Source organism: Meles meles, chromosome 20, assembly GCF_922984935.1.
Source record: "Meles meles chromosome 20, mMelMel3.1 paternal haplotype, whole genome shotgun sequence".
Classification (NCBI taxonomy): domain Eukaryota; kingdom Metazoa; phylum Chordata; class Mammalia; order Carnivora; family Mustelidae; genus Meles; species Meles meles.
The window spans coordinates 56382497-56408978 of record NC_060085.1 but is presented as its reverse complement, the minus strand read 5'-3'; the positions used below and the strand labels follow the sequence as shown (position 1 = coordinate 56408978).

General features: G+C 52.5%; 2 protein-coding genes across 6 annotated transcripts in view; one reads left to right on the top strand and one right to left on the bottom strand.

Moving 5' to 3' along the window:
* Positions 1-17126, top strand: part of SLC6A6 (solute carrier family 6 member 6) — an 83206-nt gene extending 66080 nt beyond the window's left edge. Inside the window, exons 10-15 of the mRNA XM_045991763.1 lie at positions 829-941; positions 4521-4658; positions 6304-6406; positions 6996-7096; positions 9482-9652; positions 12675-17126. Coding sequence (XP_045847719.1) covers positions 829-941; positions 4521-4658; positions 6304-6406; positions 6996-7096; positions 9482-9652; positions 12675-12815 — 767 coding nt within the window. The 3' untranslated portion in view covers positions 12816-17126. The remainder of the gene's footprint in view (positions 1-828; positions 942-4520; positions 4659-6303; positions 6407-6995; positions 7097-9481; positions 9653-12674) is intronic.
* Positions 17127-18674: 1548 nt separating this feature from the next.
* The window catches only part of GRIP2 (glutamate receptor interacting protein 2), a 114747-nt gene continuing 106939 nt past the window's right edge, over positions 18675-26482 (bottom strand). For all 5 annotated transcript variants that reach the window (XM_045991761.1, XM_045991756.1, XM_045991760.1 and 2 more), the window contains 3 exons: positions 22813-22956; positions 22226-22372; positions 18675-21233 (listed from right to left, as the gene is read on the bottom strand). In XM_045991761.1, coding sequence (XP_045847717.1) covers positions 21075-21233; positions 22226-22372; positions 22813-22956 — 450 coding nt within the window. In that variant the 3' untranslated portion in view covers positions 18675-21074. The remainder of the gene's footprint in view (positions 21234-22225; positions 22373-22812; positions 22957-26482) is intronic.

Below are 26482 nucleotides of genomic sequence, written 5' to 3'. Positions count from 1 at the left end.
AAGGGTGCCCCCCGAGCTGCCGGGGCTCCCGTCTCCCACACCCTGCCTCCAGATCTGCCAGAGGCCCCTCTTTAGAAACCAGAAGCCCTTTCCTAGGGTTGTGGTCTTAGCATCTGAGAATCTGAGCACAAGAAGGGGAGGCATTTCTGGGATCCTGTCCCTCACTTCCCAGATGGGGAAACTGAGGGCACTGCAGGGGCATGTGGTGATGAAAAGAGGAGGTGGCGGAGGGTCTCCCGAGCCCGGGGCCTGGCCCCGTGCACACCTCCCTTCAGCTTTGGGCCTTGGCTCTGGCGTTGCTCAGGTGGGGTGCTCACATGCACCCCTGAGGAGATTTTGGCTCTTCTGCAGTGTTTATCCATTAACTCAGAAGTCGAAACCTTCTCTTGGCAAACGGGGGCTCCAGTAGTTGAGATAACCAGGTCTTTCCCCCTTTGCTTCCTTCCAGCAAATGTTGGCGTGGTTGCTCTGATGGGGTGGGGGACGGCGGGGCTCCTTTTTCAAGCCAGTAGACTGAGTCCCAGGCTCAGTCCCGTTTCCCGCCCGCAAATGACCAGTGTCTGCCAGATTCTTCGAAACCACTGGTGCTGCTGCCTAGGAGACAGATGATAAAACGGGGCCCCACCTGAGCCCCAGTGCGCCCCGTCCGAAAGGGAGGCAGGCCTGGGCTCTTCCCCCCAGGCAGGAATTCAGACCCGGCTCCTCCCTGCATTTGGGGTTTGGGACATCGCCTGAGTCCCGAGTGTCTTTGTGTGAGCTCTGGCGCCTGGGTGGCTCGGTCACTGATGTGCCTCCCCCTCTGCCCCTCCCATTTTCTCTTCCCTCTAGGTCCTGGCCTGGCCTTCATTGCATACCCAAAAGCCGTGACCATGATGCCGCTGCCCACGTTTTGGTCCATTCTCTTTTTTATTATGCTTCTCTTGCTTGGACTGGATAGCCAGGTAGGTACGGGTCGAGGGGACGCCCTGTGGAGGGCTGGCCCATGGGGACCCGTGTTCTGGGAAAGTCCCCTTCCTTCCAGCCCTCACATCAGACTTAAACCAGCTGAAGCCCGCGAGGCTTCCTCTAGGACCCTGGTTGGGGTGGTGCCGGGGAAGAGGCCTCGGGGCAGCAGGAGGAGGACCTCTGGCCCAGAGCTCGAGTGTGTGACCCCAGCCAGGGGGAAACAGACACTTGAAGGGTGTGGGTAAAATGAAGCCCTGGATGGGAAGTAGAAGGACAAGATCGCATGGTGATAATGTGTTCCCACAGAGGGTCCCACGGGGGGCCATGAGTGACGCTGCAGACAGGCAGTTCGGGGCAGGGACGATAGTTAGGGCCCAGGCCATCCCTGGTTCTCCCAGTGCAGCCAGAGCACCTACTGTTTGGTGAGGCCTGGAGCCCACGAGTTGTTCCCCACGTGGGGAAACCGTGATCCTCCAGGGCTCAGTGAACAACTAAATACTGGGGAGCCTCGCTCAGACCCACCCTGTCCTCTGGCCACGCGGCTTCTACCCTCCCACGGGAGGGCTCCATCTGTACTAACTACCCCCGGTGTGGCTGTTCCCTGCATGTCTTATCCGCTCCATCCCATCTGTCTGGGGCCCAGGCCTCGGGGGAATGTCAGGGAGAGCCAGCCAGAGGCCGAGTCTCGCTTTGGAGTCACAGTTGCAAACCCCCATGCTGCTTTGTGGCATTGGGCACCTTTCCTCCCTTCTCTGAGGCTCGGTTTTCTCATCTGGTAAATGGACGTGATTGTATCTCCACTACGAAGTGTGAAGCACGGACAGAGTGAATTCCTGGACGCCTTCCCATAGAGATATGTGTGTTCTCCTTGGGGTTGTCTCAAGAGGACAGTTCAGAGCACAGGCATGGCTCCAGGACGGGGGAGTTAGGATGTGCAGCGCGGGCGGGTAGTATGCCCAGACCAGAACCCTAGAAGCGGTGGGCCAGCATCTGAAAAGCAGGCCTTTTGCAGTCTCCTGGGTGGTCTGGGTCTCTGGCCACTGCCTGAGAAATCATTGGTTAGCTGGGACCACGTGAGAGGTGAGGCCAGGCCCGCTGCCAGGTCAGGAGAGGGCATCACTGCCCACCCCTGGGCAGCGGCCTCTGCACCGGGGCCCAGGGATGGGCCCTGTGGACTCAGAACCAGGTAGGAGGACCATCTTAGAAGGTCAGGCAGAGGAGAGGAGGCAGTCTGCCAGCAAGGTCAAGAACAGAGCGAAGGATTTGGCAGGAAGGGGACTCAGGATTAGCAGAGAGAACAGAGTGGAAACATTCGGGAGCCTGAAAACAAAATACTTGTGCAGTTGGTGGTAGGCCTGCGCTGTATGAACAGCAGGAGGACTCCATTAATCATCGCTCGTTAATGAGTTTGGCCTTCGGAGGCCCCAAGCAAATGGCTTTTGTAACTTCTTCCAAAGCTCTTAGCGAAAAACAAAAGGCAAAAACAGAGGTTAGTAAGTGACAAAGCATGACATCTCCATGGGCCCCCAGTGGGCCTCTTGGGCTGTGGCAGCTGCTTCCCGAGTGAGAGAGGCGGTTTATTCATTAGGTTTTCTCCTTGGGAGGCAGGGGGAGCCTGGCTGGGGATCTGCACCTCTCGGTCAGGCCTCATGGTGGCCAGCAGGCTCGGGGCATCGAGGCCAGCTCTCAAAGCCAGCCGCGGTGGGGGGTGGCTGGGACCTTTTCTGCTCAGAACGCCTTCCCGAACCAAAGCTCTGCCCCTGTAGCTGGACACAGCTGTTGCCCTGTTGAGCCCAGATAACCGAGTCTGAGGAAAGAAGAGCTTGGTCGAGGCCATGCAGAGCTGGTTTAAGGAATGGGCTTGCCCATTGGGCTTCCCTGATTTCATTCACCCTCCCCACACCCTGCCACTGTCCTTACCTTGGAATTCCCCAAATAGCTTCCTCCATGGAAGTGCAGAGATCCCCAGGCACCCTCAGGCAGGGGCCTCTTGCTGATGGAGTGTGACCCTTGCACGTGAAGGAAACACCCTCCCAGATGCCTAGCATCTTGGGGGAGCCCTCTTGGGCTTAGCATCCAACGTGCATTGTGTTCTTTCTCCGTGAGATGGAGGAGGGCTGTCGTGCGCCTGGAGGCAGACGTTTGCACAGAAGAGCAGCCAGCACAGGGCGGGAGGAGAAAGCTGGTCCATCTCCCCCGGAGCTCACTCAGCCGCTGACGGGTTCACAGCAATCACGCAACTGGCAGTTTTCCCTCTCGTGATTTCAGATCTTTCTCAACATCCCTGCTGAGTAGGCAAGATTCCCCTGATTGTACAGGGGAGAAGACTGATGCTTGGAGAAACCGGGGTCCCGTGACTGTTGAGTGAGGGAGGTCTGAAGAAGCCGGTGGAGCAGGGCTGAGGGCTGGGCACGGCCTTCTCCAGAAAGGCGGGGAACTTGGAAACGAGGGGCTTCTGCTGCTCTTGACCCTGACTCACAGTTGACACTGCACCTTCCGGTCTTCAATTTCCCCATCTCAAAAAGGAAGGAACCTTTGTTTCGAGACTCCTTTTGAAGATGGGTCTTGGAGCTGGCTCGCTGTAATTTGGTGGCAGTGTAGAGTCGAAACCCCGCTGGCTGACACATCAGTCACAGAGGTCAAACCATCAGCCACTTCTCTTTGGGCCCCTTTCAGGAGCCTCTCGCTCCTCTTTTCCCTGAATTCCTGGCAACAAAGAATCCTTTTTCCAGCCCCTTTCTGCCGTGAAAGGGATTTGCTCCCTGTTTGTAGTCCTTGATCCTCCTGTGATACGTCCCAGAGGGGTTAAGTGGTTGGATCTTTCTTGTAGGAATGCTGGGGAAACATCCTTCCCAGATGCCTCCCGCAGATGAAAGAACAGAAGGGTCGAAGTTTTAGCTTTGCAGCCTTTAAAGAAATCTGAGGGACAGGCCTGGGAGGGTGTGTTGGTTGGCAGAGAGTTTCGGTTCTAGTCACCAAAACGTAAAGTGTTTCTATGCACCCCCCTGAAGCTTCCTCAAAAATAGAGGGAAAGGAAGAGTCCTTGCCCAGGTCAGCAGCCGCAGTAGCCCGGAACCCATCCACCGGGCATCGGTCAGATCCGTGGCGATACAGGACTGAAGGACCATTCCATGTTGCTGTTTAAAACAGACAGCTCTCCATGTAATGATACGGATCAGTCTCCAGGTTACATTTTTAGTTGCAAAGATGGAAAGATTGAGACTCAGAATCATCCTAGCACATTACCCAAGGAGAGGCCCCTTCAAACGGGCTTCTTCCCCTTTGGGAGCCCAGGGATGAGTTCCTAGGGGGCCACAGTGAGCACTTGGCTTGCACAGGTGGGCACTGGGATTCTTCGATGGATCTGCAGTCCCCGTGGAGCTAAAACCACTGTGTGAATGTTGCGGAAGGTGGGACCAGCAGGCGGGACTCCCCAGGTAGAGCCCACCAGATCAGGTTACTACGTGGACTTGACCCCCCCAACCTCCAGGCTACTCTGTGTGTGCTGGGGACTCTGCTGAGCAGAGGGGAGGTGCCGGGCACCCGGGGCTCAACCACTGTCTTCTCCTCTGCAGTTTGTTGAAGTCGAAGGACAGGTCACGTCCTTGGTCGACCTTTACCCATCCTTCCTAAGGAAGGGTTTCCGTCGGGAAATCTTCATCGCCTTCGTGTGCAGCATCAGCTACTTGCTGGGGCTGGCGATGGTGACGGAGGTAGGTGGCTTTCTCACCCCTGGCACAAGGGACCTCCTCATTGCGGGGCTCTTTCGACCTACATGTGCTTCAAAGACCAGGTCAGGGCTGGACGGACGCCTGTCAAGTGGAGGCGGTGGCTGGGTGGGAGCTCGGGGACAGAGGATCTCCTGGCTCCACCCCGTTCAAGGATCCCACCCTGCCGGCGGGAGCGGGGTGGGAGGGGGTGGACCTTGGCCTACTTTGCAGGCAGCAGGAGGCAGCTCAGGATCTAGCAGTTGACGCAAACTCCCCAGCTCGGTCTCTCGTTTCCATGGCAACACCATGCCCACCCCCCTGCCCTTGTCCCTCCGTCCCTCCCACCCAGGAGGCCTAGGGGAGGGGTACGTGAGCCGAAATCTATTTTAATAGCAGCTCTTTTCATCCATGACCGTGCAGTGGCCCTTCTCAGGCCTGGAGGGAGGTGGAGATGTTAGGGAGGGTAAACGCAGACCTGGTTAAAAAAAAAAAAAAAAACTTTGGACAGTGTCCGGGCCTATCTGGGTGACTGGGAGGGTGCTCTGTGCAGAGGGCAGGCCCAGGCCACGAGGGGGATCCATCCAAATGGGAAGAAAGAAGCTGCGAGGAAGGAGGCAGGGAGTGTCCAAGGCAATAGTGGATCACCTAAGAAGAGGCAGGCCAGAAAGATTCTTGTGCTAAATAACAGAAGCATGGAGGCCTGGCCTAGCCGGCTGGCCGACACACCCCTCCGCACCAACCTCCCCCCACAGTCTCCAGCAAATCACTGCATTTGCCCCATAACTCAGTTTGGGTTTCACATCACCACTTTTTCCTACCTGAAATATAAATAATTTTTTTCTAGAAGTGCCTTTAAGGAAAACACCCACCCACCCACACACACGCACACAGATACACACACACGCCAAAAGCAGATCACAGGTCACACTGAGCAGCTGGATACCACCAAGTGTTCTTTGCTGGCCCCTGTTTTCAGCACCTTCTTTGGAAGCAGGCTTTAGGAAACCTGTCATTTTTGCAAAGGAAAACATGTTTTGCTTCCGTGTGTGTGTGTTGTGTGTGTTGTGTGTGTGTGTGTGTGTGTGTGTGTGTGTATTTTAAAGATCTTAACTTTCTTAAGGAATCCCTGTGCCCAGTGTGGAGTTCGAATTTCTAACCCTGAGATCAAAAGTCACATATTCTACCGACTGAGCGAGCCGGGTGCCCCTGAGTATGTGTGTGTGTGTGTTTTGTTCGTTTTGTGTTTTTTTTAATAAATAATTTTCTTCCTTTTTTTAAGATTTTATATATTTATTTGACACAGGGAGAAATCGCAGGTAGGCAGAGAGGCAGGCAGAGGGAGAAGCAGGCTCCCTGCTGAGCAGAGAGCCCGATGTGGGGCTCAGTCCCAGGACCCTGAGATCATGACCTGAGCTAAAAGCAGAGGCTTAACCCACTGAGCCAGCCGGGCACCCCTGAGTATGTGTTTTTAATTAAACTCGTCAAACATGAGTTGAGCATCTTTGTATACATGTATCTGGTCATTGTGGTCCGTGCCCACTTTTCTCTTGGGTTTCTTATTTCTTAATGATATGCCAAAGCTCTTTATATATTAAGAGAGTTGGATACCAAGTAGCAAAACAACATTCTCTGGTTCTTTTCTTCACAGGGTGGCATGTATGTGTTTCAACTCTTTGACTACTATGCAGCTAGCGGTGTATGCCTTCTGTGGGTTGCATTCTTTGAATGTTTTGTTATTGCCTGGATATATGGTGAGTACAGATTGCTGCGTATCCTTTCTCAAGTCTCTGCTTTGGGTCTCTGTATTTAGAAGCTGCCAAAGAGAGACTTCTCAAGGGAATTCATTTGGAGTTGAACAGGAAGGCCTTCCCTGTCTGGACCTTTCCCCTCCAGGCTGCCCCTTCCCTGCAGAAATAATACCATTGTAGCCGCATTTGTATTCTCCCCATGCCGGAGATGCAGGCTGTGGCTGTATGTTTTGACAAGCACAGAATTTGGCTGAGCAAGGGTATCCCTATGATTTACTGCTCTGGGATCCAGGAGTGATCCACTTCAACCCTCTTGAGACCTTGGATTGGCCACACCAGGATTTGGGGTTTGTCTTAAGTTTGCCTGAAAAATAAAGGATGCCCGGTTACATTTGAATTTCAGATAATTCCGGATAAACGTCTGTCTGCCACTCTTGGGTCTTCATGGCTTCGAGTAGCAGGGACCTAGAGCAGACCCCAGGGACACCCCCCCCCGCCCCCCCACCCACAATGGCCCTTGAGCCCCTGCTGTGCAATTCAGATGCTAGTGTTGGACTTGGCATCACCATCTGTCTACCTCTGTCTCTCCTAGGCAGCGATAACCTTTATGACGGTATTGAGGATATGATTGGCTATCGGCCTGGTCCCTGGATGAAGTACAGCTGGGCCGTGGTCACTCCAGTTCTCTGTGTTGTGAGTTCTGCCCTGCCCGGCTGTGGGTGCTAGCCTTTTCTCCTTGGGGCTTGACGTTCTCACCTGCTAACCCATCTCAGCACCTGCTAAGTGCTGCCCTAGAACAAGCCCAGCAATGCCTCTGCCTGGGAGAGGTGGGGCCGCAGGCTGCTCCCAAAAGTTACGCTGAGATGAGTTTTGAAGGATAAGTAAGACCTGGTGAGGAAGAGAAGAAAGGAAGGGCATTCCTGGCAGAGGAACCAGCACACGCAAAGGCATTCTGGAGGAGGAAGGTGTATGGGCTCATGTTGAGAAATTCAGGGGGTCCACAACAGAGCACATAACCTTTGCCCAAGCCCTTCTGGAACTCAGTGAGCACAGTTTGGGTCACTGATTAAGTCAAGGGGCCTTTGGGGATATCAAATGGGGACAGTCATAGATATTGAAAACAGGGTATTTCCACAGTGGGGTGGGGATCAGAGGAAGTCCCAGCAGAGAGATGCTGTGGACTGTCCCAAGAACAAGGAAGCTTTGTACCGGCCCAGGACCCAAAGGCGGTGATACGCCACATTCCTCTTCGCACCAGGGTTCTGTGGTGGTTTGCGCGCCGTCTTGGAATGTAGCTTAGAGCTTACGCAGGCACCCCCCTCACACTCCCACTCAGGCTCTGGCCAAAGAGAAGTCCCCTGCTTCCCTGTCGTTATTTGAAACTAGTCGTGAGCTTTGGAGCAAACCTCAGGGGAAGACATCTCCCCCGCCATTCTTGGCTCATACCGTGGGGAGTGCAAATGGCAGAAATGGTCCTTGCATTTAGGAGCTAGGTGCCGAGAGGTGAATGGATCCTCCTCTCAGGGACCCCACTCCCAGGCCAGAATAAATCCACACTGCCCTTAACTCACCGTGTGGGACCTTAAGCAAGTTCCTTACCTCTCAGGGCCCGGGGTTACCATGTCATAAAGCAAGGACTCTGCAGTGGGAGGTGAGTGGCTGCTGTGGTCTTCTCATCGGAGGTGTGTATCTTCCCACAAAATTCAGGAGACCGTAGCAGCCAGGAACCACAATGGGCAAGTTACTGATGGAGATGAGTTTAGTTGGGTTCAAAGCCTGTGTTCTTATCCTCACTTGACATTGATTTGTGAGAAACTCCTTTCGCCACTCTGACCATCAGTTTCTTCTCTTTTCCTCCCCGAGGAGTTGGATAGATCAGAGGTAGCCTGCATCCCCAGGTGGTAGGATAAGGTCACCCTGGTGGAAAGAGGAATAGGAATGGGTAGGTACCAAGCTTCCTGGTGCTGGGAGAGCCTAGAGCAGCCTTCTTCTGACCCTCTTTCTTGTCTAACCTACACCTCACCCTTAGGGACAGGAACAGCAGGGCCAGGCATACAGTAGACGCCTAGTGGAAGACATCTGCAGCCTCATGCTCTCCCTTCCCGCCTCACTAATTCTGATTTCTCTACATTGTTTTCCCTTAACCCCTAGATACTAGGTAGTAAAGATTTAAATCGTGTTCATACTGTGGATAACTCTAAGACAACCCTGGGGTATGCACTGAGATCCTGGAATTCTGACAAGAAGCAGAAGTCCTGGGCCTTCCCAGCCAGGCTTATGTGCTCTTGTCAGGGAAATGTGGACTTGGCACAGACTTTTGGGCTCAGAGCTCACTGTCCCCCACCATTCACGGATGCTAATGGCCGTTGGCCGTTGGCAGGGGCTTGGGGCTGGGCACCCACCTGGGCACGGCCCAGGTCCCCACCGTTCCTAGGAGGCTAGGCCTGGAGGTCAGGGCTAGAGATGGGTGGGTGGTGGCAGGGGAAAGGACGAAAGACTTAGAGCCATGCAGCTAGCATTTATTGTGCGCCTAGAGCGGCCCCAGGTGTAAGAGAAGAAGACTGACTCAGTTGGGTGGGGGAGTGTGTGCTGAAGAGGTAATAACCACATCCTTCCTGGGAAGGGAGAGAGTGGGCACCTGACTACTTCTGGGCAGGGCCTGAGCAAGTAAGGCAGGACCACGAGAGCTAAATTAGGATGAGAGGATGACGGCTGAAGGGATCCAGTCGGAGAACGGCCTGTTCTAAGGCCCTGGCTTAAGGAGCTGGAAGGATTTCAGGGCATCTGGAGTATCGATACGGGAGGAAGGGGTAGTGGATAGGTAAGGGGTGAAGGGGCATGGCTCTTGGCTGATGTTGCTGGCCAGGCTGAGGAGTTTGGACAGCATCCTGAAGGCACTGGGAAGTCACAGAAGGATCTTGAGCAGGGAAGCGACTTGATCAGATTTGCCCTGGGTGGGGGTGGGGGGAGGGTCCTGAGCAGAGTAGAGAAGGGTGTGAGGCCGCTCTGGTGGGGCCTGCCCTGGTCCCCGAAGCCCCCTGCCCCCGGATCCCTCCTGACTGTGCTCTCTCTCCACAGGGATGTTTTATCTTCTCTCTCGTCAAGTACATCCCCCTGACCTACAACAAAGTCTATGTGTACCCCACCTGGGCCATCGGGCTAGGCTGGAGTCTGGCCCTGTCCTCCATGATGTGTGTCCCCTTGGTGATGGTCATCCGCCTCTGCCAGACGGAAGGGCCATTTCTCGTGGTGAGCCCCAAGGGCCGAGGCTGGATGTTGGGGGATACGGGAGGGCAGGGCGGTTGGGAGGGTGAAAGCCAGCTACTGGCTGTTGGCTGTCGGTTTGCTGTGTGACCTTGGGCACATCACTGCCCCCTCTGGGTCCTGCACCCCTTGCCTGCCCCACGGAGCGATTGAGATTGTGGCAGGCCTGTGGGGGAACGGGGACAAAGAACAGTTCACGGGGACAGAGACTCTGTGGTGATGTTCGGAGCAGGGCTGTGGGCAGGAGGAAGAATTTGCCAGGCAGAGAATGAGATGTGGAAGGCCGTGATGCCATGTAACAGCCTTGGGCCACAGTGACGTGTTCCGGGGGGTGGGGGTGGGCAGTGGCGCTGGACAGGTGACCGTGGGTTTGCATGCCAAGCTCGGAGCTAAGGCTTCATCCTAGGGCCATGTCACTAAAGCCATGATAGGAGACGAGGAGCCAGGAAGGAACCTCCACCCAGAGGCCTTCTCTTACCCTGAAGCCAAGTTTTGAATAAGCCCAACTCATGCTGGTGTCCCCTTCCCCACATCTGTGGCCCTGTCTGGTGCCAGAGATGGAGCCTCAGGCCCCCAGGTCCCTGTGCCTGCCAGTCTCCCACCCCGAGGCCCTCTCGTTACCACCAACCCCTCAGAAATGTCTCCCAACAATACTGCAGATTCCAGGCTATGGCAAAAGCTGGGGCTCTTTCCAAGAAATCCTTTTCTTAGAATCTCCCTTAACCTTTGGGTTTGGGCCAGCTCCAAGACTACACTGTTTTGTTCTGGGCTGTTTTTATTGTTATTCTCTTAAAAATCTGGAGCCAGGATGTCCTGGGGCCCTGGCTCCCCCTTGGGCTGGGCCAGTTTCCTTGTGGGCAGGGGAATGGCCTGGAGGTGGTGGTGGTGGGGAAGGAGGGGTGGCCCCGGGCAGACAGGGAGCTGCCTGCCCTAGACAGAGGAAGTAGGCGGGGGTGTGCCTGGGAGGAAAACAGGCCGTGAAGCCGGGGTCTGTCTGAGCCAGGATAGCCCTGGGGCCCTTGGGGGGTTCCTGCAGCATCCACCCGTTGTAAATTCTCAGAGGACACAGGAAAGGACCGCAGTGTTCAGCCAGAACACTGGTAGGCCCTGTGATTTGTTAAAATCCTGAACTACTGGGTCTCGGGGACAGCCTTGAGCCCTCCACTCGGAGGGAATTTCCAGAATGTCCCTACTACCCAGAAACTAAAGAGGCGACGGGGCACAGCGGAGGGTCTTGGATGTCTGTTGTGATTGATCAGTGCCCGCAGCAGTCGCATTATTTCAACTGTGGGGTGATGGGGGGGGACACCTGATGCTAACTTGTGTCCCTTCAAAGCCTAGTTTTAAAATAGTGTTCCATCCCAAGTTTAGAGGTTTGATGAGAGTGGGGTTTGTGCGGGGGAAGGAGGAGGGTGTGCATGAGGCCGCCACCCAAACTTGCACCTACAAACCAAGTGGACAACCAAACCCCTTGCCCTAAAGGCATAGGAGCTACCGTCCGTCTGTTTGCGATGGGCCACTCGACCTGTCTCCCGGCTGTGCTTCCAGCCATGAGCGTCTCTCTGGGCTGGGTGTGCAAACCCAGAGCTCTGTCCTGGGATGACTCCAGGTCCATCTGCTGCTTGTCCCATCTTCTGGGCATGCACCTGTGCAAAGAGGCAGTGTGACGGAAGGGAGCCGAACCCGCTCTCTGGCTGCCCTTTCCATCCTTTGCCCTTTATCTGGGGCCTCCAGGCCGGTTCCCCCAGGACCAGGCAGGGAACCCAGGCGAGGGAAGCCCTCAGGCATGGCTGGGAGGGACCTGGAGAAGGTGATTGCAGAGCTGGGGCAGGCAGCCAGGCCTCCACTCTGGCCTGTTGTTATAAAGAGGGAATGTGTGGCCCTGGGCTTTCCAGATCTTGCAAGTTCTTGAGAGCAGATGGCAATCTGGATTTTCCAAGTGAGATAACAGTAATTTTTAATAAGCAGCTTAAAAAACTGTAATATACTTAAATGGAATGTAAATGCCTAGTAGGAAGTAAGGCAGCTCCCTTCTTCACAACTGCTTCCGACTGAAAGTCTCTGAATGGACACTTACCGGGAGGGGAGCTGGGAGTCAGGAGCCCTGAGTTCCAGTCCTGATTCCACTGTTGGCTTCCTGGGTATCCAGGGAAGGTCTTGGCCTCCCTGAGTCCATGATCCGGCAATGAGCCGGGGAGAACAAAACTCACCGTGCCCAGAAGTGGTGGGATGATTGTCACACGGCCCAGTCTCTGGCTGCTTCCTCTTTGTCAGAAGATGCAGCTCTGACATGGGCAGTGGTCTCCCAGCTCCCAGTAGGGAGAACCGGGTACCCACGGGTGGTGGCGGGGGGGGGAGCGGGGGGCGGGGGGCCTAGTGAAAGAAGGCAGGAAATGAAGGTGGGAGCCATATGAGGCTCAAAACAGCTATCCAGGGGCGCCTGGGTGGCTCAGTGGGTTGAGGCCTCTGCCTTCGGCTCAGGTCATGATCTCAGGGTCCTGGGATCGAGCCCCGCATCGGGCTCTCTGCTCTGCAGGGAGCCTGCTTCCTCCTCTCTCTCTGCCTGCCTCTCTGTCTAGTTGTGATTTCTCTCTGTCAAATAAAAATTAAAAAAAAAAAAACAGCTATCCAGCCTCTGGCCTATGACTGGCAGAAACTCGGGCTGCCTTGCAAGTCAGAGAAGTCAGGAGATGGGAATTACAAGGAAGCGTATTTCAACTTTATGGGAGAAAGAAGTCAGAGCTGGGAGGTGTGAGTTCCCTGTCCCTGAGGTGTGGAAGCAGGGGTGGGCCAAGGAAACTGCTGATAGGCCCGGAGGGACCTTAGCAGCACCTTAGTTCAACTCCTTCATTTGCCGGTGGATGTTGTGGGGGGTCCAGAGAGGGTTTGTCTACCAGTTTGTCCAAGGCCAAACAACTCACAGGTGGGACTCAGAGGTGGGAGGGGGCAGGGAGGGGAAGTCGGCTGCCTGACCTTCCTCTCTGCTTCTATCTCCTTTCTTCTCCAGAGACTCAAGTACCTGCTGACCCCAAGGGAACCCAACCGCTGGGCCGTGGAGCGCGAGGGGGCTACGCCCTACAGCTCCCGCCTGGCGGTGAATGGCGCTCTCATGAAGCCCACCCACATCATAGTGGAGACCATGATGTGAGCTCTTGGGCGGCCGGGCTGCTTCCCTGCTGTTGACTAACATTAGATTCTCATAGGACCAGGTTTACAGAGCTTTCTATTTGCACTAGGATTGTTTTTTTTAATTGTCACAGAAAATGTTACTCTGTGTGTGTGTGTGCGTGCGCGTGTGTGCGTGTGGGTGTGGTAGTGGTATTGTGCGTGTGCGTATTTTTGTTTTGATTTGGAGGTATTTTGTACAAAAAACCCACCGGCAGATGTCCGGGGCGAGGCAGAGCTTTCATACTGAATTAGATGTATTTTATGGCAACTTGGTAAATTTTTCTTTGTATTTTTTTTTTACATATAATTATATATACATTTAGAGATTGTCACACTCTTTTACCACTTGAATTGATCTTCTTGCCAGCAATAGATCTCGTTTTCAAAAGCAATTCTTCGGTGCTTGCGTAGCTGGCAGAAAGTTCTGCCCCCAAAAACACAGGGCGGAATTTTCCTGGACAGGAGCCCCATTTTTAAAGGTGTAGTACCTTCCCAACCTGGTTCAGATAGAAGCATACAGCTGGGGAGGGGGAGGTCCCTTGAGCTGGCCAGACCCAGAGGGGCTGGAAGAGGAAGGGCCACAAGAAGATACTTCATTACACTTGTCTTAGCCAAGAAGAGAGATGCTAAAAGAAGGAATCAACCCCTCAGATGAAGGGACTGACTTAAAGCAGACAGATGGGGCCATACAGAGAGTCAGATTCTCTAGAAACCATTGCGCCAGGACCATTCGTCCAATGGGGAACGGCAAGAGCCCCCAGGAGGGCTGGTGAGGCTGGTGCCCGAACATTCAGGAGCCTTCAGGAGGCTGACCGCTCGGCTGCTGCCCAGAGCATCCTGGTAGAGGTCTGAGACCAGCCCAGCAGGAGCCAGCGGTCTCAGGGCTCCAGACCTTACACTGATGGGTCCGTTGCATTTTAATGGGGTTCTGTCAGGTTCTGGCCGTTCCCCAGCTGACATCTCTCGCAGCTGCGTGTAGGAGAGAAGCGTGATGTATTCGGTGAGGGATGAGGGGTGAGCCAGTGGACCAAAGGGTGTGGGCCCAGGCGTTCAGAGAGGCCTGGTGTCAGGGAGGGCTGCTTTTCTTTCCTCATCTCTCCCCCCCTCAGCGCCTCTGGGAGACTCCTGACAAGTTCCCCGCCCAGGGCTGCCCCAGCTCCTAGCTGGGAGTGCCAAGAGTGCTTTTGGAGACTCCCTGAATCTTGGATTCAGGCAAAGTGCTCCCAAACCCTCCTCCGCATTCAGGCACAAGAGCAGCCCTTGGTGTTGACTTGGGAGATGGCAAAGCTCTTCACATCATAACTCCTGCAGTAGGCAGTGTTAGAAGCGCACTCTGGGGGGAGCGAGGAGGGGAGGTGAGGGAGCCTTTTCTAGAAAGACGGGATTGTTCGGGGGGCCGGCACCCCAGAACTGGTTTGACCAAGAGCCCTATTGAGAGTGGCATCCCTCTCTGAACCAGGAGAGGAGGTACTGCACCTTTAAAATGCTGAGACGGATACGTCTCCCCTGAAGCCCCCATTTGGACCTAAACTGTGCCATTTGAACTGTCACTTTGAAGTTCAGAGTCTAAACTTAAACTGAAACATTGTCACGGACAAATGACGGTGACTGCCTCATGGGGTGTGGGGAGTGAAGTCCAGCTCGGGTTTGGGTTCTCTGAATCCTGGAACCCTCTCCCCAAATTCGGGAGGGGAGGAAGCCTCCGGCATCCCCCGTCCCAAGGGGCAGAGGCAGTCCTGAACCTCTTCTCTTTGGCAAGCATTCACATTTCACTGTTTCCACAGCATATACTCTGCCAAACAACACCCAGTTCTATTCCAAACTGTTAACAATTCTGTTCCTGTTGTTCTATGTATTTATGGTTGCCGCTGTGTCTGATTTGATTTTTGTTGTTGTTGTTGTTTCCTAATTTTACTGAGTAGCAATGTGACCTGTTTTCCTTTGTCTCATGGAACTTAGTAAACTAACCACTATCGACGATTGGGGACAGGTGATGTGTGGGGATCTGGGGGGCTTGGCAAGCTGCGGCTGCCCAGGCATTTGTGGTCATTTCAGGCTACAGCATCTCCCCTCTGGTGAAAAGCTCCAGTATTTTGGGTTGGTAGGCAAATTGGAACATTCTGGAAATGGCCTGAGAAAGGCCTCTTCCAAGATTCGAAGACCAAATTCTAGACCAAAGATACATGCAGACCAAGTCCCCAGGCCCCGCCTGGAAGGAAGGTCAGCCACTTTCCCCAAGCCCGTTCCTCGACAATCTCCCAGCGCACCTGTCTCCAGTCGGCCCCTCTTGTCTACTCCCCTAGCCCCTGTGTATCTGCAGAACTTGGCTCTGTGAGTACAAGGTGTAATGATGCGTGACTTTTATATGTCTCCACATAAAGGAAACTTGTCATTGGAGCTCATGACTCTGGTCCTCCTGTCTCTGGAGAACAGGTGTTCCGCCCACTCTCTGCCTTGGGATGGGTCAGAAATTCCGGTGCCCCCACGTAGCGCAGTTCTGGCCTGCTCTGAGAAGGGGATGCAAGGGAGATGGTTAAAGGACTTTTTGAGGATGCAGGAATGGGGAAGGAGCTCTGGATAAATCTCACGCAGGGAGATGGTTCATTGAGCCTGGCAGGGGCCGTGTGGGTCCCTCCAGTGGACCGCCCTGCATGAGCAGTGCCTCCCCAGTCGTCACCCTTGTAAAATGGGGGAAATGAGGCCCAGAGTGAGCAAGAGACAAGGCACAGCGAGCAGGGACTGGAACCAGACTGTCTCCAGTCTTTTCCAGGGGCAGGTTCTCCAAGGAGGGAGAGGTGTGGCGAGTGGTGAGTGCAGCTCCCCCGTGTTCTCCCTGAAGACCAAAGACGAGCCTTTATGAAAAAGGAAAGTGCTCTGTCCCCCAGCATTCAGGGAGGAGGAGAGCAGCACCCCCCACCCTCACACCATCCTCGGGCCACCCAGCCCTCCCGCTGAGGCTCTGTGGGAGAGGTGGCTGCCCGCCATCCAGCAGGAGAGGCAGCACCCTTTCACCCTGGCCCTGCACGCAACAGCCCTCGAAGCTAGGAACTGAGATCCCGATTGCGTGTGAGGAAACTGAGGCCCAGTGAAGCCAGTGCGTGTACAAGAGGCAGAATCCCTTAGGCGAGATTGAGCCTGAGGCCATGCACGACATTCCCAGGCAGCAAGAAATGGTCCTGGAGGATTTCTGGGTGATACACAGTCCCCTCTCTGGACCTCTGTGCCCTCATTCTCACTCCAGATCCCCAGTGCACCCCCCTCAGAGAAGGTGCTGAAGCACGAGGTGAGTTAGCCGACCTCAGCCTAGCACCGGGTGATCTGTGTCTCCCAGCTGCCACCACACAGAGGTCCAGAGCCCAACCAGCATCTCCCCAACACTGCCCTTCTGAACGGGGCAATGCTCTGGGCAGCCAGTGCTTAAGGCAGAGGCGCCTCCCTTCCCCCAAGCCTCAGACACAGGCCAGGAAGGATCCGAGAGAGCCATCGAGGTCCCATGAAGTCGCATCTGCCCCTGAGACCCAGTGTCAGGCAGCCCCGGGCTGGGCTGTCCACGTGGATCCTGTAAATAGCACTGTGCACAAATCCAACAAGCACGAACCAAACCGCATCCCGAATACCAAACTCAGAGAGAGGCGGGAACACCCCGGAAGCCAGAGAACCCGCATTTCCCTCACCCCCCGTACCCTGTTAAGGCCTGGCCCTCAGAATGCTCTTGTTTTAATAGGAAGCTGTGCTTCATTGTTCTTCTGTGGGTGTCACTACAGACATGCTCTACAGTCCCCCAGGGATGGAGCATCTTGTTATATATCCGGCTTCAAACTGAGATGTTGGCTCCATTTCTTTTCTCCTCCCCCCACCCCCAATTAATTTTCGAATCCCTAGCAACTGTGACTCTGTATTTAGCACAAGAGAAAGCTGAGAACGTGGGTCTTGCCTCCTTCCAGAAATATGTCTGGCTCATCAGGACTTTTTTTTAAAACTTCAAAATATTTTTAAGATATTTTAAACTTTTGTAAAAAAAAAAGAAAAAAAAACCAACCAACGAGACTCTTCTGAGGAGGAACATTTGTATCCGAATAAGATCCTTGATGTGTAATCCAGTCTTACAGTATACAAGCTTTTGTGTATAAATGTTTTATGATATGAATCCCTGTATTTTGCAGGGCTTTCCTTTTTCCTCTTTTGCTTTTTAGATAAATATGTATATCGATATTTTAAATTCATCTTTGCTTTTTTTTAGAGGAGTTTGTAATCACCTTATAACATGAAAATAAACATTTCCTTTTTAAAATCGAATACGTGTGCGTTCCGTTTTGCTGAGGCTGTCAGGAGGGAGGACACTCAGGACCCCAGAAAGTAAGTGGTTGGCACAGATGTCCTCTGCCTTGAGAATCATGTACCCAGCCCACTGGTACAGACTAGGGCTCAGCCTCGAGGGGGTCACAGGGCAGGTGATTTTACTGATGAGTGTGGGTACCTTCAGGGGAGCCTGCTGGGTCCTTTCCCCAACTTCCTGAATGACCAAAAAAAAAAAAAAAAATCTCCCAGTAACTCATCATTTATAGACGGTGTTAGAATAAAATACCCCTCCCCCAGCTCTTTTGCTGGCTGTTGGCCTTTCTGATGGACTCTGTCCACCTTCCTCCTCCCAATGTGCCTTGGCACATTGACAACCTTGTCAACCTGTTGCTCTATCCTTGACTCCCTGTGACTCGTGGCAAGTTACTTAACCTCTCTGTGCCTCCTTTCATCACCTGGAACATTGGGATGATAACAGAGCCACCTCCAGAGGCTGTCGGAGGATCCAGAGAGGATTCTCAAAAAGCACGTAGGAACGTGCCTGCGTTCAGCCAGTGTGTAGGGCCGGACCGTCTCTCCAGGGAACCACCTGACCACACCTCCCTCCTGTTTTGGAAGGGCCCTGGACCTACCACCCAGCTCTAGGAGGAGGAGCAGTGCCCTGTGCGCAACTCCCTTTTGGCTTCCCTAGCCCAGAGGCATCATTGCGTTCAGTGTGGTCCCGCCATCCTAGCACACCTCCGGAGATGGGGCACTCACTTCATCCTGCATAGTTTATGGGAAGAAGCTCTTCCTCAGCCCACACAGAGCTGTGGTTCCCCAGTGAGACCTGGCCGTGACCTCAGGGTTTATCATGCCCCAGCTGCCCTGTGAAGACTCGGCATTGATAGGGCCACACCCAAGCCAAAGGGGCTCCATATAGCAGATCGGCCACTCACCTTCCTCCTCGGCTTCGCCCTGCAGACAGAATAAAACCCATAGTCCCCACCCAAACCCTTCCCATTGGGCCCTGCACACCTCCCACCTGGTCTCCCCACTCTGCTTCTGGGTCCCCTTTCTCTTCTGGAACCCACCAAGTTCATTCCCACCTCAGAGCCCTTGCACTTGGGCCGTGCCCTCTGCCTGGGACAGTTCTTCTGGTCTCCACAGGGGACTCCTGTCTTTAAGGTCTCACCCCAAATATTACCTCTTCAGAGAAGTCCTGACTCCTAAGCTACAGCTCTCACCAACCGCACCCCCGCCAACCCCTGCTCTATGCCCATGACTGGGTTTTTTGGTTTTTTTTTTCCACTGCACTCTCTACCTCCTGAAATAATCCTTTATGATTTGCTACCTCCTTCACTGTCTGCCATTAGAATCTAAGCCACGTGTGGACAGGGCCTCATCTCTCGTGTTCATGTTGTTTTCATTTTCCCAGGGGCTGGAATGATGCAGAGCCCAAGGAGACCTACAGAACGGATGAATGAATTAAAAGCAGGGAAGATGTCATCAGCTCCAAACCGAAGCTGACTTAAAAAAAAAAAAAGGCTGACACCAAGTCTAGTTGCATTTAAATAATTTTATTTAAAAAAACCATCCCAACAGCACCTCACCCACCCCCAGCTCCGAAGTCCCTGCAGCCCCCGCAGAACAGATTTATACACAGACCCCAAATGGCCTTGGCAACGCAGCCCCTTGGCATGTGCTTCCCGAGAGCCCTAAGAAAACCCCATGTAGAAAAATACTTTACAAGGAATATGCTCTAATCTCAGCCAGAGAAAAATACAGCTTTGGGGGGTGGAAGGGGCAGGTCACAGGAGCTGTACCCAAAATGCATAGGCAGGCAGGATGCTCACCGGGGACAGGCATCGGGGAATGTCAAATCTGGGATCTATGATCCCCATGAGAAGCCAGAGGAAATATTGCATATGAGAAGGCTGGCCACGGGCCTGGTTGCATACGTCAGTGGAGATGGCAGAGGCCTCAGCCCGAGGAGGCAGGGGGCCACCAGTCGGGGAGGGGCTACTGCCTTCCTCACCTGCAGTCGAACGCAGTTCTCCTGAGCTGAGAGGCCCTGGGAGTGTGGCCTGTCCAGCCCCATCCCTTGCCAGAGGCCCAGAGAGGCTGGGCAACTTGCCCAAGCTCACACAGCTGCAGCTTCCAGTGGCCATGTCTCTGCGGTGCTACGCCTTAGGCCCCCAAGCTGAGGGCCCTTGGCTTTTGCTCGGTGCCCCTATGCTGGGGGGGAAGGCAGTGCCCTTTCACCCTAGGGCGGGTGTTTACACAGGAATCCACAATAGCAGAGGCAATGGGCAGTCCAGCCCTGGCATGGAAGGCTCCCCAGGGAAGGCAGGGAGTGGCAGGGTGAGGGGAAGTGAAGGGAGAAGACAAGGGAATGCAGGCCCTCGGGGAGAGAGTGGGCAGGGTGCCCTGTGGGCATGGTTCCGGCCATGACAGGGAGGCCCGTACCTGCTCAGAGACTGTCCTCCCCTAGATTGTCCAGAGAGGTTCATACCAAGGGTGGGGGTGGGGGGGGTCACAGAGCAACCAAGCTGCAACCCAGAGCAAAAAGAACAAGCCTCTTGACCCCCCATCCTGTCCTTAGTGGAAGAGCATTTGCGGGCCTCCACAGGATGGAAGCATGGAGGATGCAGGTGGGAGTTGGTGCCCCATTTTCCTGAAACCCCCATTCAGAGCAAAGCAAATCCCCAGACCTGACCTGGGGATCCGGCCTGCCCACTTCCATCTCTGGGGCCGCAGCCCAGACCACCAGGTGCAGGCCTGTGCCCTCCTCAGAATCAAAAGGGTTTCTGGTCTGTGGAAAATGAGGACAATGACTTTAAGGGATGCTGGTGGTTCCAGATTTCAAGTGGGAATAAACTTTCTTAAATGGCTCCTTTGGACACTGTCACCTTTGGGCATGAGAATGGCTCACCTCTCTCCCACCTGCCTACCTTTGCCTCTGTGCCTCCCTCTCTTCAAACCCTTCATGGGTTTGGAGATTGGAGAGGACATATATCATTTTCCATGTGATACCTCTATGGTCTTCCCATCTCCACTGAAATGGCAGGTGAATAAAAACTCCTAGGTCTTCTGTCCCAGACGACTCCCTCAGATCCTGAAGGGCCTGGCCTGAGAGGGGTGTATTCATATAGATCTGTGCCTACGCCTCCAACAAAAGAAGGAGGGGCCGAGGGCCCAAAGCCTGACACCACGCTGGCCCAAAGGGCGAAGAAATGCAGGTCTCAAATCCTGGAGGCTTCAGACCAGAGAGGTGGAAATGAATCACTTTCAGAATCAATAAGCTGATGTTTCCTGGAATTCAGTCATCCCAGCTCAAGAGCCTCTTAAGTGGGGAAGCCAGGAAGCCCCAAACACCAGAATTCTGGAGAAGGGAAGGGGCTAGGCTCCCACCCTGAGTGGCATCCCTCTTGGTGGGAGGCTGTCCAGAAAAATTGCCCCCCCCCCAGCCACACCCTAAATGCTTCCCCTGTGGGGCAACTAACTACCTGAGCGTATATAGACCCATTGCCCGGATGCCTCACACCTCAGTCCATGACTACACCAGGGGTATCAAGTTCCACCTTGCTCACCTCCTGTGACAGGGAGCTCACTCCTCCCCTGCAACTACACAGCTCTGCTGGGAGAAGACACTCCCAATGAGCTGGGCTCCCTAGCTCCTCGGCTCCTCTTCTCCCAGCTGAGCAGCCTGTCTCAACCCCTACTGAGTGGGGCTCCTCTGGGCATCTTGGGAGTCCCAACATGGAGAAAGACCTAGATGTCACTCCAACTGGGGCAGGGACCGCAGAACCGGAGAAGAGAGCCAGATTCTGGTCCGTAGCTCAGAGCCTGCCAGATGAACAGATGGATGAGTGAGTGGCCAGGTCTCCAGCCCAGTTACAGGTCTGGCCGCCAGGATCTACTCCAGCAGCCCCTGGGGTGTCCAGACCACGTGCTGACTTCAGAGCATCCGGGGGCTGCTGGGGCCTGGTGCTCGCGGGGCTCGGCTGCTCTGTGCCAGAGGGTTGCGGCTGATGACCAGTGCTAGGACGTCGCCTGCCTCCGCCAGGAGCGGCACGGCCAGGCAGCAGTCAAAGTCCCGCGTGCGAACGTGGTTGACCTGCAGGGAACACAGCCAAGGGGACAGATGGGCACCAGCGGAGCACGGGCTAAAGTAGGTAGGAATCGTGAGGTGTCCTCAAGGGTGGGCCCGGCCCCAGCCCAGATACAGGGTCCATCTAGAACACACAGAGAGAAGTCCTCCTTCACCGACCTCTCTCTCAACCCTCTGGTTAGGTTTTATCAAAGAGAAACCCCGAAGGGGGCGCCAGGACATCCTTCCCACTCCTTTAACACCGACTCCTCTCCCTTTTTCAACACGAAAGAGCAGACCACACACTCAGCGTCCTGCCTAGAGCTGGTGACATTGCTTTGCTTCTTTGACTTTTTATTTCACAGAGACCTTCTATGTCAAGCAAGGGTTTCATTCCTAATGACACGAAAAGCTTCGTTTCAAAATAAATTCAAGTCGGAAAACCTCCGCCAATGTAAAGGAAACATATTCAGTAAACGTAGCACCAGCACAGCAGAAATCACACCAGGGGAACAAAAGCAGCTACGGCACGGGAAAAACACCGCCGGGGGGCGGGACCTGCGCCGTCCCAGAGCTTTCCCTCGGCTCACGCGCATTTCCCAGGCTCCCTTGCCATCAGCGGGGTCATGTGACTGGTTCTGGCCAATAGGCCGTGAAGGGGCGTGGCGGGTGTTGCTTCGCTGATTTTCCAGTCTCCGTTCCCATGTCACGTGGTGGAAGGCATTTGCCGGAGGGTAGAGCCCCCACCAGCCTGGCGGAGCAAGCCCATGCCCGCCCCCAGAGGACAAATAAATGTTTGTGTGGTAAGAAACCAAGATTCGGGCCTGGCTGTTACTGCAACGTAGCAGAGCCTGACCTGACTATAGGACTGTTGTCATTCCCTTCAGGTAGGAGGAAGCTGGGGCTCAGGGAGAGAAGGCGGCCTGCCTAAAGCCGCTCAGCCAGGGTAGAAGTGGGGCTCCTTCCACAGGAGGCGAGGAAAGGTCACACTATCTATGGTGCCCCCAGCCCAGCATTACCTGAAGGACCCTGTCGAAGGGCCGGAGGCCCCCACGTTGGGCTGGCCCATCAGGGCGCACAGTGTGGACATAGACACCCTTCTCCAGGAGGCCGTCAGAGACGCTAAAACCGAAGTCATTCCGCAAGGGGTCCTTGTGCAGGGTCACCTGGGAGCAGAAGGAGTAGGAATTCCCTGGAGCTCTGACCTTTGCACCAGCTCCCCACAGCAGCCCGAATCCCTTGGTGTGGGACCCACACCGAGCCCCCAGCCCAGCTGCGCTCCCTGCCGTTCTCCATGGCAGCACACCGGGCGGTTCCCGGCACCAGTCACAATGGGGAACCTGGGAGAGGGGCTCCTTCTCAGTTCTTCTTCAATCCTCTCCCTTCCCCCAGGAGAACGTCTCCATCGGGTATCGACGGGTTTCCAGCCCTCTAAAACTTGCTCATCTCTCAAATTTACCTAGAGGCTTGGAGCCTTCTGAGGGCTACCCGTGGAGAGGTTTCTTCTCCGTTTGTTTTTCTAACCTACAGATGGCAAGGGAGGCTGGCTTCTCCTTTGAGGAAGTGGTGTATATATGTATACCCTGCACCCAGCCCCAGCGCCCACCTTGTGCATCTCTAAGGGTGTTGGCAGCAGCAGCTCCTGCATCTCTTCAGGGGACGCTTGTACCTCCTGGCCCCTCCGCCAGGGCTGGTGGCTGGGCCTGCCCTCGAGGGCCACACTCTGCACCGTGCCCGTCATGATGGATGCCTGCGGATACACGGTCCTTCCTGCGGATGCCTGTTTGCCTGCTGGTTGCAGTCAGCATCTGTGGATAACTACTCTGTCGGCCTTCAAAGTCACAGAGTGCACAGCATAGACAGGGTCCCTGCCCTCCTGGGGGTCTCAGTCTGAGCATGGGCAGGGGGGGGGGGACCCTCGATCATATCCGCAATCAGAATACTAACTGTTGGCCCTGAATGAGTATTGCTTACTCTGTTTTGAGCTCAGTTCTACTCACCATACACACAGAACCCATTTTGTTCTCTACCATACTACCAGACAGGCAAATACCATTTTGGCGGGGGGTTGGGGGGGGTGTCTACTGGACAGGTAAGAAAACCCAGGCTAAGAGATACTATGATTTGAAATCAGAATCTGGTTTCAAAGTCAAGGGTCTTAACCACTCTGCTACCTTGCTCATCATAAAAATAAAGAAGATGAAATCACACATGAAACCGCAAAGAGTTTATCACTCCAAGAGTCTCACTAAAAGATCTGAAAGGATGAACTCAGAAGCAAGAAGAATGCAAGAAGCAACAGTGAGCAAAGAAGTTAATTGGCTTCAACCCGAATGAGTTACTGACTAGAACCCCACATGAACTAACTGAGCAGTTTACAAATAAGAAGGGAGACAAGAGGAGAGAGTTTAGAGGGAAACAGGAACATTCTACAGGCCTGTCTGGTTAAGGAGAGGGGGCAAAGGCATTGAATCAACTTTGCTAGAAAAAGTTAAATGCACCTGGTCTTTCCAAAAAGTTAGCCTGTCCATAGATTGGAATATCATTTGGCCATAAAGAGCACGAAGAACTTACACGTTCTACAACATCAAGCTAAATGAAAAAAGTCAGACATGAAAGGTCACATACTGCATGACCTCATTTATAAGAAATATCCAGAACAGGCAAATCCATAGAGACAAAAAGCAGACAGTGGCTGGGACACGTGGGGTTTCTTTTTGGGATGTTAGAAATATTCTGGTTGTCTAAATGCAACATCGTGAATACACGGTATTCGTGATTCTCCTTAATTCATTCTTTTTACTTTTAATACTCAATTTACACTTTAAAACACAAATAAAGAAGAAGCTAAATGGTAAATTTTAAGTTATGTGAATTTTATTTTAATCAACAAAATTTTCAAATTAGCATCATTAAAAAGGTGCTGGACTAATATTAAGAGAGACTGAAAAGGCATAACAACGAGCTACCAAGCATGGACTGGGTGCTGGTTTAGCCAGACCAGGTGTAAAGGGAAATTTGGGGTCAACTGTGAAAATCTACATATGACCTTGGTATTAAAAGAGATGAAAACGTATTAGACAGTTATTTCTATGTATGGAGAAAAATGGAGTAGCTGTACCATGTACATCATGGTTTCACTCTCCTAAAAATACATATACTCTCACTGAAGCAGTAACAGTCATGATCTATGTGTGGTGGGAATGTTGTGTTCGTATATTTTATTTTGCTTATTTTAGTTTTGATTTTATCTCATTTATCTAATTTTGCACCATCCACATATATGGCTTCTGTAATAATAAAATATTTTAAATTTAAAAATTGATTATTAAAATAAATGAATTAATGATAATCACTAAAAGAATAACAATTATAAAAATGACTGTTTTGGTGGTGGAGAGAGTAAAGAGGAATAAGAGATTTATCAATACTAGAAAAGAAAAGATAGTAGATTAGAAATACAGAGAAAGTGGGATATATAGAAAGTATAAATTTTATGCTAGAATTAAGTTTAATTATATTAGTAATCATAATAAATATAAATGAACTAATCTTTAAAAAGAGAAAGGTTCTTGGATTGGGGGAAAATCAGCTACATACAGCATAAAACAGATATGTTTAAAATGATAAATGTACACACTTAGTAACACAGTAATTCTGAAAACAAATTGGAAAAAAGACAGGAAACATTAGTAAAATAAATCTGGTGGAACCATATTGTTATGGGGGAAAATGGAATTTAAAGTGGAAAGTACACAGGGATAGAGATACTGATGAATAATAAAAAGAAAAATTCACCGAGAAGTTCTAGCAAGCATGAATTTATATGAAACTAGCAATATGACCTCAAAGGACAGAAAACAAAAATGACAAAATGTCAAGAACTTGCTGAATCTCCGCTCATGATAATTTTATCATACCATCAACAAAAAAGAAAGATAAGTAAAGCATGTAACATTTCATAAGGATGCAGATCTGAACAAGTCTATGAACAATCTTGATCTACAGAAAACCCTACACCGAACAAAAGGGAATTTGCATTGTTTTGCAGGCATACATGAAATGTTTACTAAAACTGATCACATACTGGGCCACAAAGAAGTCTCAATAAATGCCAAAGAATTCAAAGCATATGGAACACATTCTCTGGCCACAGTACATATGAACTAAAGCTCAATATGAATTAGTTTTAAAATTTGGATTTAAAAAACAAAACTCGGGGCGCCTGGGTGGCTCAGTGGGTTAAAGCTTCTGCCTTCGGCTTGGGTCGTGGTCCCAGGGTCCTGGGATTGAGCCCTGCATCAGGTTCTCTGATCAGCGGGGAGACTGCTTCCCTTCCTCTCTCTGCCTGCCTCTCTGCCTACTTGTGATCTGTCTGTTAAATAAATAAATAAAATCTTTTTAAAAAAATAAATAAAATAAAAAATAAAAAACAAAACTCTCCACTTCTGTGTCATTCAAGGGCTTAACTAAAATAGTAATAAAATTTTTTAAATATTTGGAATTGAATGATCCATAAAAGCATCACAATCAAAATTTGTGGAATCCAGCCAAAGCAGTGTCAATGGGTAAAATCATAGCTTAGGATGCACTATGGTAGAAAACATGTAAACACAAATAAAGAAGAAGCTAAACACAGAAATGAGTGAGACAGAAAACAATGAAACACATGAGAGAATTAACAAAGCCCAAAAATCAGTTCTTGGAGGAGCCTAGTGATTTGTAAGACCGATGGAGGAAAAAATCAACAATTTAAGGGGAAAAAGCACAGATAAAGTGAAAGTTTAAATTATTGTTCTCAGAGCATGGAGTTTCTGAAATGACCCAGCAGGATCCTTCCTAGACCTTCCAGGGCAGCCTGTTCCACCATAGGCCACGCTGACCTCGCACAAAGCTGTATTCACTTCTCAGTTGCCCCGAGCCCTCATCCCCTGTGCTGTCCCTGAACTGACATCCACGTGCTTCCACAGGGCACGCCCACGACCACATCCCCAGGCTGCACCTGCACACAGACTCCAAAACCACCCCTCGGCATCCAAACGTGCGCTCACACACATCTGCTCTGAAAATACCCTCAGCATCTGTGCATACACGAGCATGCTCACATGCATGCACACACGCGTGCCCCTGCTGCACACACATCAGCATGTGCACACACCTCGATGTGTCATGCCAGTGCTCTCCATCACACCTGTATATGTGTCCATGCACAGCCTGCACGTGTGTGAAGACACCTTTACACGGAGGGTGCCGGGTGAGTGCGCGGTGCACACCAC